At 35.0% G+C, this 12,991-nt stretch overlaps 1 protein-coding gene across 1 annotated transcript in view; it reads right to left on the reverse strand.

The window, feature by feature from the left end:
* Ptprq (protein tyrosine phosphatase receptor type Q) overlaps nucleotides 1-12,991 on the reverse strand; it is a 188,430-nt gene that overhangs the window by 70,107 nt on the left and 105,332 nt on the right. Inside the window, exon 26 of the mRNA XM_036170023.1 lies at nucleotides 12,440-12,763. Within this exon, the coding sequence (XP_036025916.1) occupies nucleotides 12,440-12,763 (324 nt within the window). The remainder of the gene's footprint in view (nucleotides 1-12,439; nucleotides 12,764-12,991) is intronic.

Genomic DNA, 12,991 nt, shown 5'->3' on the forward strand with positions numbered 1-12,991 from the left:
TTATAGGGCATAATTTAGGTATTATTATCATTTGGGTATCATTAAAGAAAATTTAAAAAAAAAGAGAGATTTTAAAAAACCTCCAATGTATACTTTGAGGGTAGGGGTGTTACAGAAAGCCCCATCTCATTCATTTATAATTGGAGATGCTTGGATTACTTGCTAAAAATGTGGATAAAGATATCCATATCTTTCTTAGACCAATTAGTTAGAGCTATTAATATCACACAGTGATATTTTTGTAATTTCATGTATCTCTCATTTCTAGTACTTTAGAAAAAGGCATACAATTTGCTTATACATATGAGATTTTAAAAGAATTTTTATTTACATTCTGAAAACATTAAGACTCTGTAGGAACCCTTTTCTGACAATATATTGGGATATATTTTGGTAGATTAATTTGATAACCTTGCTGATATTTCTCGTCAATATTATCTTGGCAGATGCTCTTTGTAACAGTACTTGGCACTATTCCACTCTGGGTAATGTCCGTACTGTTACTGTGCTGACTTCACACCCTGTTTCTTTTCAAGAAAATGTCTGTTTATTATAGGCTGCTTTTGAAGTCAATGTGGAGACTACAATGACCTCAAACTCATTATCTCTCACCTCCATTTCTCAGATGCTGAAATTTCATGTACACACAGCCATGCTTGGTCACTTACTGGTCATTTTACAACACTCAGAGGAGGATTTTCCCAGTCCTGTTAAGGTGTGAGAGTGCAGGTTCAAGGCCACAGATGAACAAAGTACATGACAGTACAGATGTGCAGTCCTTAGGGCTGTGTGAGTCCATGACACGACCGTGGACTCTTGCTACCATTGTTCTGAACAATGGAACCCATAGCTCTCAATTTAGTTACCCAGCCCAACAAAAGTAATTATCAGTATCACCCAGCTAGAAACCCTGAAACCTACAGCTGAGACCAGCCTGTAAGAAATACTGATGCATTGTGACAAAAATGTTATGGAAGTAGCCAACCATGTTCTGATTTTAAGTCCCGTTCCACAATATGGAACCCATACCTCATATGCTAAGGTGGCAAAGAACCTCAGACAACATAGGTCAGGGGTCCTCAAGGAAAATCTGCTAATGTTATTCTGTTAAAGGACCACAGCAAGAAAATGCCACTTAATAGCATAATGCTAGATCTGTAGATCAATACATCACTCAACTCCCTTCAGAAGAGCTTTTTGGACTAGACAGGAAGAAACAGAGACCCATAAGTGGACAATGTACAGAATGTGGAAGACTTTGAAGCATTGTTTCTAAATGGAATATCTTTGTAAAACCCCTCCCCTCAAAACTCAGGATTCTGTATGAAAGATGAGCCCCAAATATTGTAAGAGGCAGAGGACACGGATGACCCCCAGAAAACTGTTCCATCCAGACACAACTGTGTCGGTGCATGTGTGAACTCACAGAAGCTGTGGCAGCATGCACAAGACTTCCACAAGTTCAAACCAGATAAAAACTACCAACAAGGAAAAGGGGAAGTGTACACAAACTCACACCCCTAATCAAGAAGCTATTTACAATCTGCAACTGTTAGGAAAAGGAAAATCAGTTTTCTCCAATGGAGTATCATACCACTGGTATACCTACTGTACTTTAGGGCAGGTCCTATTCCCAAAGTACTTGGCCAACACAAAACAGATTCCATTTCTTTTGTGTGCCTTTTATCTTTTTTAATTTTTTTTTTTTTTTAGTATTTCTTTTTTGCTTGCTTGTTCTGATTTTTTATTTTTATTCTTTGTGACACAGAGAGAGAGCATAAAACTATGTGAGTTAGGAGGTGAAGAGGGAGGTTCTGGTCAGCATTGGGAGAGAAGAAAGAATATTATCAAATATATTTTATGAAAATAAATAAATAAAAACATTTTTCAGTAACAAAAACGTACCTGAGATCTGACTTACAGCAGTCATGTTTCTTTTTTTTTTTGAGTTTTCCATAGTCAACTAGAGGGTTTTTTTAATTATATCTTAGAAAATAAAGAAGCAGTTGGATTTTTGCTGATTTGATAACTAATGCTGGTGAGGTAAAGTTATAGACCCAAACTCCCACTGCACGAATCCTCATTCACAGATCTTTCTGAACCAAATGAAAGACTATTCTCTGTAGAGTGAAAGCAAATCCAACTAAAAATGAGATTTGAAGTTGGTACTGAGAAAGGAGGACAACGATTTTAATTCTGAAACAAACCAGAGTTGAGGGATAAATAGGACAGAGGTAGTTATTTCCTTACTCTGAAGAGTGGGCTCTAAAAACATTGATTTTAAAAAAAAATACGGTGATAACTTTTATAATTTCTTTTGCTTTAATTTAGTATGTTTGTTGCAAAACAGTCTTTTTGCTTATGTTAATGTAATTTCAATGAAAATATTTTTAACTTTTTATTGATTCTTTGTGGATTTCACATCATGCATCCCAGTCCCATTCATCTCCCCCATCATCCCTTTGTATCCATCCTCTGCCCTTACAACCTCCTCCCCTCACCAAAATAATAATTTAATTTAATTTAATTCAATTTAATTTAATTTAAAGGAAAGATTAAAAATCTCTTTGTGGAAGCTGTAGTGTGACACAGTGAGCCACAAAGCATATATTTTAGTCTATACATCTTTACTTGTAAGTGTTCGTTGCAAATGAGTTCTGGTTCAAAGCCTCTGGCTTCCATTACCCTATAGATACTGGGCCCTCCCTGGGACTCTTCTTGCATATTCTTTTGTTTGTATTGAATTCTGGGACATTTGTTTAATAATTTGGAAAAGCTCACTTGACAGTAATTATTAAATAATATCATGAAACAGTATTTGTTTGTATCCATCTCTGAAGATTCCTTTACCCAACTGTCTTTTACTTGTATGGTCATAACCTAGGTATTAACATTGTGTTTCCCCTTTGTTTCCTGTGTGAATAATCTTCCTTTACTATGTACATTTATTATACTTCATTATTTTAGCAAGTTGTTTATGAACTTTGAATTCTTCAAGCATTCTAAAGAGTATAAATTATTGTTAATGTTTAGATTCATTCTAGAAAGCTATTCCTTCACTGTTTGAGATCCTGACAGAAATATTATGTACATACTCTTTCCTTTATAAAAATTCAGATTTATGCTAATTAATAAAAAGAAAACCCAAAATTCTTAAAAACATTAAGTAGACCATGTCTTAAAATAAAAAAGAGCTAAACCCATCCTATGTGGAGATTAACTCACTGGATAAATTTTACTTGTAACAACACCTATACAAATATTTGAAGGACAAGATTCAGAGAACAATCAAAGAAAATTTATATGAATTATTTTGAAACATAGATTTGAATTTAAATGTTTGTTCACCAAGTCACATGGCTTTCTTCAATATCTGTAGTACATTATAGGTACAAATACATGAGGAACGGAAGAATATGTAAGTAATGGTTAACCAATTATTTCTGTTTTTAAGGCACTTGAAGTCCCATCAAAAAAATATATATAAATTATGAAGTAATTTGTTTAAGATTTTAGAAACACATTTTGGAAGGCACAAGCCAGTAAGGATATGTCTTGAAGACGTTTTCAAAAATATAATTTGGAAAGAAAAGGTGTCTGATCTTCAAAAGAGGATGAGAGGAACACTAAGAACAGCAGAAATCCAGGAGCATAAAGGCATAAATGGCAGTATAAAAATTACTGAAATTACACACAGGCCAACAAAACCAAAAAGTTTTCATCATGGAAGTGGTGTGGTAAGAATTAGAAAACAGGACAGTTGAAGGACATCTAGGTTGTTGATCCTGGAGGACATGGGAATGGAGGGGAGGGGCTGGGAGGAAGGCGGGGGTGGGGGTGGGAGAGGGGAGGACAGGGGAACCCATGGCTGATGTATAAAATTTAAAACACATAAGAATAAAGAAAAAAATTATTTATAAAAAAAACAGGACAGATGTTCAAGTATCTTTGGTATTGATCTAGAAGATGAATATGAAGAATATTCTTACAGCCCTTCGCTAAAGAAAAATAAATACAAAGACAAGAAAGATTTAAACACGAAAGTCCATTAGCCTCAGATAATGACTCCTGGGTGGTGAGCATCACCAAAAATAAGAACTGAGAATGGTTTCTTAGTAGCCACATTCAACCACTAGATAATCAGGTGTTTAATTTGTTGAACCAGGAAATAAAAAGGAGGAAAAGACTAGTCAGGGTACAGAGGAGGCTGGTAATCGAATCTTTGGAAACCTAAAATGGTTAGACCAGTAACATCAATACACAGGTCTAAAGGAGACATTTTTAAAGGACAGATTTGATAGTCCTAGGTAGCTAGTATAGACAACTTTTAATAGCGTCAGATTAATTTCATTTATAGAATGAATTCTAATCATTTCATCTCCCCTCATGACAGCAGGATAGAACTATTCTAACAGTGTATTTCTACCCAGACAGTGCATTTTGTGTGTGTGTCTTGGATTCAGTGTTCCAATTTACAGCTATCATCACTTTGGCATTGTGTCTCTCTACTTGTGTTCTCTAACATTGCTTGTAAGCATATTTTGCAACTTAAATTAAGAAAAGTAAATACATGGCAATGCATTAACATTTTTTTAAAACACATTAAGGTGCATATACTCAGCCCTCTGTTTGCCTTTTCTTCTTTTTTAGTTTGTAAAGTGACATTCCTTAGAAAATTCTTTGATGAGGCATGTTTTTTTGAATTTTTTTAACCCAACAGATGTTTGGGTAGTTAAAATTCCTCATGAGTATGGTATCCTGTGGTTTTCACAACCTAAGCTCTATCCCAGGAATTTTCCTTTCTTACAGTCACTCTGTCCTGGTGGTCTATAGGAGACACACATTATCAGATTCCTGTTTCTCTATACTAATTTACACCATCCCTTCCTCAATGTTGTATATTTCCTTAATATTATACATGCCTGTTGTACAACACAAAGATTTAACAGATTTCGATGCTGTACTCTCCCACTACACAACTCAAATTGAGGGTATGGATAATCAGGGGGGAAATGGATAGATATAATAATATGCGAGTTAATGTTTTAAGTAAAATAAACACGTAATTTTGTGCTTTGTGTCTATATACACAGAGAATGAAATAGAGATGTGATTACTATAGAAATGACTTAAGGATAAAATATTTGCTTCAATTATGGAGATCACAGTACAAGAGGGAAAGAAACATTATCTTGAATTGGCTGGGTATTGTTTCCTCTGTTCATTCTGGTTTGTTTGCAGATTCATAGAGTAAGACAATTTGGCTCTCAGTTTGCATCCTAACTCGATTCCTGAGAGGTTCTGGCCTGTTGCTCTTCTTTATGAGCCCAGGGAGATACAATAATAACATTTCTTATGTTATACACAAGCCTTTACCCTTGTGATTCATACTTTGACATTTTTTTTGTTATTTAAATTCTGAACCGTTTAATTTCAGACTATACATCAAGCATTATCACATTTTTTTAAAACCTCCAAGTGTTAGTAAGATATTGTACTAATAAATGCTAAGCTACAACTTGCCACAGTTAGAGCAAGCACACACTTATATGAAACATTGATTTTATATTGTTACTTCAGGATCATCTAATTCAGTTACGGAATTAAATTAATTTTGTCTTAAGTTATATCATGAAACAGCATACCATCTTCTAATTGTAGATAATAATATAAAACATTATTTTCATCTGGATCATTTGATTTTATAAAATGTTTACTAATTTTTGATATGAAGAAAACTAAGCATTATTTAAGTGCTGAAAACTTTACTGCCTTTAAAGAGATTTTTGTTCGGTCTTTTTAATTCCTTTTTATTGTTTGTTTGTGTTCTCTTGTTTTCTTTGAGACAAGGTCTCACTATGAAACTCTGGTTGTCCTGGAATTCACTATGTCGACAAGGCTGGCCTTGATCTCACAGAGGTCCACATGCCTCTGCCTCCCAAGTGCTGGGATTTAAGGTGTGTACCATATATCTACATCTAATTCCTTTTTTTTTTAAATGTTATTTCACCATGAGAGCATACATGTAGTACATGTATACATCTGTTAATTATACATATATATGTATGTAGTTTATTTTAGTCTTTTATTAAAATAAAATTGGATTCTCCTTGGCTTCATAAAAATTAATAAAATTGTACTCTATTGTACATATATGTAACTCAGAAATTAAAATATATTTATCATTAGAAAAATGTTTTTTTCTATTATACCAAGTTGCCATATTCCTTAGAATATAAGAAAAGTAAATAACTCTTCATTATTTAAATAATTAATTTATTATACCTACACACAAAAGACTTCTCATATTAAGGGCTATGAAATTTATGAATGCTAAAAACATAATGTATTTTCACAAAGCTAAAATATGCACACATACACGTATATAACTTTATATATGTAAATGATTATTTGCAAAAAGTTATATATTCCCCAGTCTTGATTTTGACTACTTAAAATATAACTACTCTTTAAGATTTTTAAATATTTGAGTGTATTAATGCTTTTTATTTTAAAATATTATTTCACATATATATAACACATGTAGCAAAGGTACATATATGCTAAATATAAATACATGTAGTGCCTTTTTGTTTTCTAAATCATATATGTATGTATATCTTAACATGTATGTATATTATATATTATTATATTATAACTGAAAAATTAAAGTAGTTGCATAGTGAAAATGTATATGTTTGCATATATATTATGTACATATCATATATATAATATTATATTTTTCCAAATTTTTTCCAATTATAATAGTAATAAGAAAAAGAAAATAGTTGCATGCTGAATAGGACAATATATGTTTAGTGTATATGTAACATGTATATTATACATTATATAATAATATTTAATTTAATAATATATTATATACATATATAATAAGATATACATACATATATTGTCCTAATCACTATGTAACTATTTTCTTTTTCTAGTTACTAAGATTAACATAGTTATTTCTTTTCCACACCTGGAAGGGTTGAAAATACCCATACAACTTGACTAATCTCAAAATGAATGTAATTTTTTTCATCTGTTTTTGCAAACTTAATATGGTAACAAAGTCTTAACAATGGGTAAGAAGTGCAAAAAGTAGGGTATGGAATAGTATTCAACTAGAAACCCAAGTACATGGACTGTTAAGAATCCAACTTTCTTGCTTTATATGCCAGATTCTGAATTGACATGATAACCTTTTATGCTAATTAAACAAATCTCTAGTAGCCTTAAGTGTCTCTGCAAGAGTTTGAGCATTTGGAGAGTTTACTTCCCGACAGAGTGAGGAGGTAGAGGCAGGCAATTCATGAGCAAGCCAGTCAGAGGCTGCAGGATGGAAACTTTCATATAAGACACTGAGAAAAGGGCCTATTCTAATCCAAAGTTGCAAATGAACAGGCCAGATGTGATGTGTTTGGGAACGTATTTTTTAATTTTAAAAAATTAACTGCAAGTTAAAAAGTCAATGTGTTCATTTAAAAATATTTAACCTTGCTATTCCCTACTATACACCAGAGGACCTAAGAGTTGGACCAGAGGAAACATGGTCTTTAGATAACACATGTTCTCTGCTCCTTTTCCATTGTTAATATCATTCAACTGTCTTAAATCCACACACTCTATTCCATGTGATACTCTTTGCAATAACACACAGTTTCCCAGGCTATAAAGTTTCTTCGTTATGTTGAATGTTGCACTTTCTACCAAGATTAATTTGTCATTTTGCCTACTCCTACCACTTGAAGCACCTTAGGTCATAGCTTTGCCAATTATTTCATCTTTATGTGTCTATTTCCATTTTTCTAAACAAAAAGAATTTCCAACAGTAGTCTGAATACTTATCATCATACCCATAGTTGCTATACTTTTTTTCTCATCCAAGGAGTTTATTTTTGCTGCAGACGGTGATTATTACCGACATTCATAACTGACCAAAATGCAAAGAACAGGTGCCTAAACCCAATTGGTTAAATGTACAATGCAACCCTGTCCCCAAGGGTCAGGAAACACCATGAAAGAGGGGTTGGAAGGTTCTAAGAACTGCAGGACCAGGATGCCTTCTATGAGATAGTGTCTTGAAGACATGATAGGGAAGCTGCATTAATAAAACTCAAGAATGTGGTTGTCTAAGCACGATTAGCATAATGGCTAGGTAATTATTTATTCAATGTAAGATAGTGCTATAAAAACTTGGTCCTGCCCCAAAGTAGTATGCCAGCCTGTGTTGACTACCCAAGGGAAGCCTTACCACCTATGAGGAGGGGATGGGTCAGGTTAAGGGCGAGATGGGGGGTTGAGAGAAGGGGAGGGAGGGGGAACAGGGATTGGAATGTAAAATGAAAAAATTTAAATAATAAAAAATGCTGAAAAAATAACTACATGGGTATTTTAGAGGTAGTTGTCATGAATAATCCTAAACATGAATGAATCATTAAATAGAAGGCTATATAAATATTTTCTCTGTTCATGCTAAGAAAGACAAGATATAACATTTTATCCAAAAGAAAACAAAATAGGGAATTTTAGCAGTAAAAATACCAAATACCATAGCACAAATGGAGCTAAAGGTAAGGCAAAGTGGTTACAAGTCAGCTATTTTAGGATTAAAAAGTCAGTCTTATAGTTAAGAAACCAGTCAAGTTAGCACACTTAGTTAAGTTAATCCCAGACAGATGGAAGAAGAAAGGAACACTATCTGGATTTTTGTTTTCTGCAAGCAAATCAATAATAGTATATATGAGCAAAGGATAAATATGGGGAGATTTGGTGTTTAGATTGTGCTTATTTCAAGAGGTTTATCACACATACCTGCCTAATGCTAATGCCGTCAATCATAAAAATGTACTGATCTGCAGTTCTTGGAAGCATTTGGGACTATAAATAGAGATCTGAGGATAATCAATACTTAAGTAGACTTAAAACTATAGGACAGAAGAAAGTTACTAATATAAGATCTCCAAGATGCTCTGTAATATTAAAGAAAAAGACAAGTATGTATTAAGACAGAGCAGGAAAAATTGGCAAGAGAGACCAAGGAAGGACTGATAGGAAGGTCAGGAAAACAAACAAACAAAAAATCCAGGGGAAAATCTTCCAGAAAAACAGGAGTATAAAAGAAAAGGACCAGGAAAAGCAGTGTGTTAAAAATTTGAGTTTTGGGGGTTCTACATCAAGTGCAAAATTACACTGAACAACATTTGTCAATCACTGTAAAAAAATGACACCAGGCATTCCAAGGAACTGTAACAAAAGATACATTCAGGAAACCAAATAAATGCTCTAGATAAAAGCTTATTTTTTATTTTTTTTGCTATAAAGACCTACAACAGAATCCATTTGTCACTAAAAAATCGTGTGTGTGTGTGTGTGTGTGTGTGTGTGTGTGTGTGTCTGTCTGTGTGTCTGTCTGTCTGTCTGTGTGAATGTGTCTGTCTGTCTGTCAGTCTTTGCTTGTCTGTCAGTCTTTGCCTGTCTGTCTGTTTGCAAATGAGAACAAACTCTTTCAGGAAAATTTAGTTTTAGTTTGAAAAAAATCCCTAAATTAGAGGCTTGATCAAGAGAGGAGCAATATAAACTCCATATTTAAAGAGTGTTGTCTTTTAATATAAAATGTCCCTGACCAGATCATGTTTGACTATTTCATGACCAACTACTGGACATTTTGGGAAGATTGTGGAACCTTTAGTGAAAAGGGGCTTTCAGGAGGAAGTACCTCACCAAAGGGCGGATCCTGAGGGTTTATAGCCTGGCCTACTTCCAGTTCCTACTCCAGTCATTGACACGCTAGCCACCATACCTTCCCCACTTAGGGGCTTTGTATCTCTGGGGAACGATATGCTAAATTAAGTCCTTTCTTTCTTAAATCACTTTGGTCAGGTATTTTGTTGCTATGTTTAAAGTAACTAAAAAGGAGGGCATATTACATTGAATAATGCTGGTATGAGTAGCTATTTTGACTCTAAAGAGCTAGGACTGGGCCCAAAACAGCTTTTCAGAAAACATCTCTGTAAATGCGGTTTTTAAAATTTGACTTGTCTTCCTGAGTCTGGGTTACCTCACTCAGGATTATTTTTTCTAGATTCATCCATTTGTCTGCAAACCTCATGATGTCACTGTTTTTCTCTGCTGAGTATTACTCCATTGTGTATATGTACCACATTTTCTTTATCCATTCTTCAGTTGAAGGGCATCTAGGTTGTTTCCAGGTTCTGGCTATTACAAACAATGCTGATATGAACATAGCTGAGCAAATGCCCTTGTGGTATGATTGAGCATTCCTTGGGTATATGCCCAAGAGTGCTACAGCTGGGTCTTGGGGGAGATGGATTCCCAATTTTCTAAGGAAGCATCACATTGATTTCCAAAGTGTCTGTACAAGCTTGCATTCCCACCAGCAGTGGAAGAGAGTTCCCTTGTTCCACATCCTCTCCAGCATAAGCTGTCTTCTGTGTTTTTGATCTTAGCCATTCTGACAGGTGTAAGGTGGTATCTCAGAGTCGTTTTGATTTGCATTTACCAGATAATTAGGGTTGTTGAGCAATTTCTTAAATATCTTTCAGCCATTTGAGCTTCCTCTGTTGAGAATTCTCTGTTTAGTTCTATAGCCCATTTCTTAATTGGACTGTTGGGCCCTCAGAAAGACAAACATGGTATGTACTCACTCATAGAAGGATACTAGATGTAAAACAAAGATGACTAGACTGCTACACAACTCCAGGGAGGCTACCTAGAAAACAGGACCCTAGGAAAGACACAGGGAACGCCCAATGACAGAGAAATGGATGAGATCTACATGAACAACCTGGACGACAGTGGGAGTAATGAAGGGCAAGATTTGAGGGAAAGAAAGCTTAGGGGAGCAGGAGATCCCAGCTGGATCGAGAACAGAAAGGGAGAACAAGGAATAATAGACCATGATAAATGAAGACCACATGAGAACAGGAAAAAGCAAAGTGCTAGAGAGGTCCCCAGAAATCCAGAATGATACATCCACTGTAGACTACTGCCAATGGTCCAGAGAAAGCCTGAACTGACCTAGTCTGGTGATCAGATGGCCAAACACCCTAAAGGTCATGCTGGAACTCTCATTCAATAACTGGTGGAAGTGGATGCAGAGATCCTAGGCCAGGCCCCAGATAGAGCTCCAGGACTCCAATTGTGAAGAAAGAGGAGGGACTGTAAGAGTGTGGATTATTGAGACAAAGATTGGAAAAGCACAGGGACAAATAGCCAAACTAATGCAAACACATGAATTATGAACCAAAAGCTATGGAGCCCGCAACTGGATCAGGCCCTCTGGATAAGTGAGACAATTGAATAGCTTGAACTGTTTGAGAGGCACCTAGGCAGTGGGATCTGGACTTATCCTTAGTGCATGAGCTGGCCATTTGGAACCTTGGGCTTACACAGGGACACTTTGCTCAGCCTGGAAGGAGGGGACTGGACCTGCCTGTACTGAATCCACCAGGTTTAAATGAATCCCCAGGGGAGTCTTGGCCCTGGAGGAGATGGGAATGGAGGGGAGGGGCTGGGGAAAGGTGGGGGGGGGGGCGGGAATGGGGAGAACAGGGGAACCCATGGCTGATGTGTAAAATTAAAACACAAATATAATAAATTAAAAAAGGGGAAAAATATGACTTGTAAGTCATTTACATTTCATTGAAATCCTCATAACTTCTACGAGGACAGGACTCAGAATAAATAATAGAAATTGATTTACTCAATCATGAGTATTAATGTTTTTTTTAAGTAAATGTGATGCCCACTTATTTTAAAATATGAAACTTAAGTGCAAGAGCAATCTTTATCTATCTATACTCAATGATTTCCAGAAAAAAATTTATGACTTTTTCCTGAATATAAAAGTGCTAAACTGTAGATATTATTATGAGAGATTATGTTTCTTTATATTATTTTTCTTCTCCTATCTTCAGGTGAGTATCAGATACTTTACATTATTTTCCCAGAAATTCACATCTATTAGGGTCATCACATTTACAGTGTTCTTGTTATGTATATTTGTGTGGGTCTGAAATCAAGAAAAAAATTGAGAATTCCACTTAAAAGTCCCCAAACCAATATATTCAAAGTGAAAATGTAGACACCACTCTAGAGCCTCATATGGCTAATCAATATGGCTTAATGGTATTCCACAAGAGATTGTTCCCATAATTCCTGGTTGTAATATAAGACTCTAGATGTTGACATAGGTTCTAGGAGTATATATAAAGTTCTAGCAATCACTGGAATTTAATTTTACATTCATTTCTGTTTAGATAAAAAACAAATATGTTGTTGCATAACTTAGTTTGCATAGTGATTTATTTTCCCATCGGGTGATTTTTGTACACAATGGAATAAGTAGAAATTATTAATACAGACATAACATAACAGAAAGCAGTATGAATAAATAGATCATGACAGTACTTACGGCCAGGCAGGGTTTGTGCAGAAATCCAATTAGAAGCGTTCCCATACCCCGCATTGGTGCTGGCAGCCACTTGGAATCTGTACCATCTATATTTCTTTAGTCCATACACTGTTTCTTCTGTTAAGTCTGCTTCATAGATGAATTGAACTTTTCGATGTTCAACACAGTCTTCAGATTCCCATCCTCTGCATTTCTGAGCACGCAGCTGAGTGGTTATCTTGTAATTTTGGAAGTATCCAAGGATACTGTCAGGTTTTACCCATGTTAGTGTTGCACTAGTTGACTGAACATTAGAAATTGCTATATTTGTGGGAACACCAGGAACTAAAAATTAAAGGGAAAAATTACAAACAACATAATTGTAACCTGTGGAGATCAGTCACATGACAGTAGCAGTCAGATCATTATCTTCACATTTAATGAGCCGAATTTCATGTTGATTCTTTGGGGGCCATCATTTCAAAAGGGAAAGGGAAAAACATTTTGGTTGTTTTTCATTTCTAGTTTTACTGTACAACCCTCTCTGAAATGGTTATAGAAATGCACTCTGGA

Source organism: Onychomys torridus, chromosome 20 (genome assembly GCF_903995425.1).
Source record: "Onychomys torridus chromosome 20, mOncTor1.1, whole genome shotgun sequence".
In the NCBI taxonomy this organism is placed as follows: domain Eukaryota; kingdom Metazoa; phylum Chordata; class Mammalia; order Rodentia; family Cricetidae; genus Onychomys; species Onychomys torridus.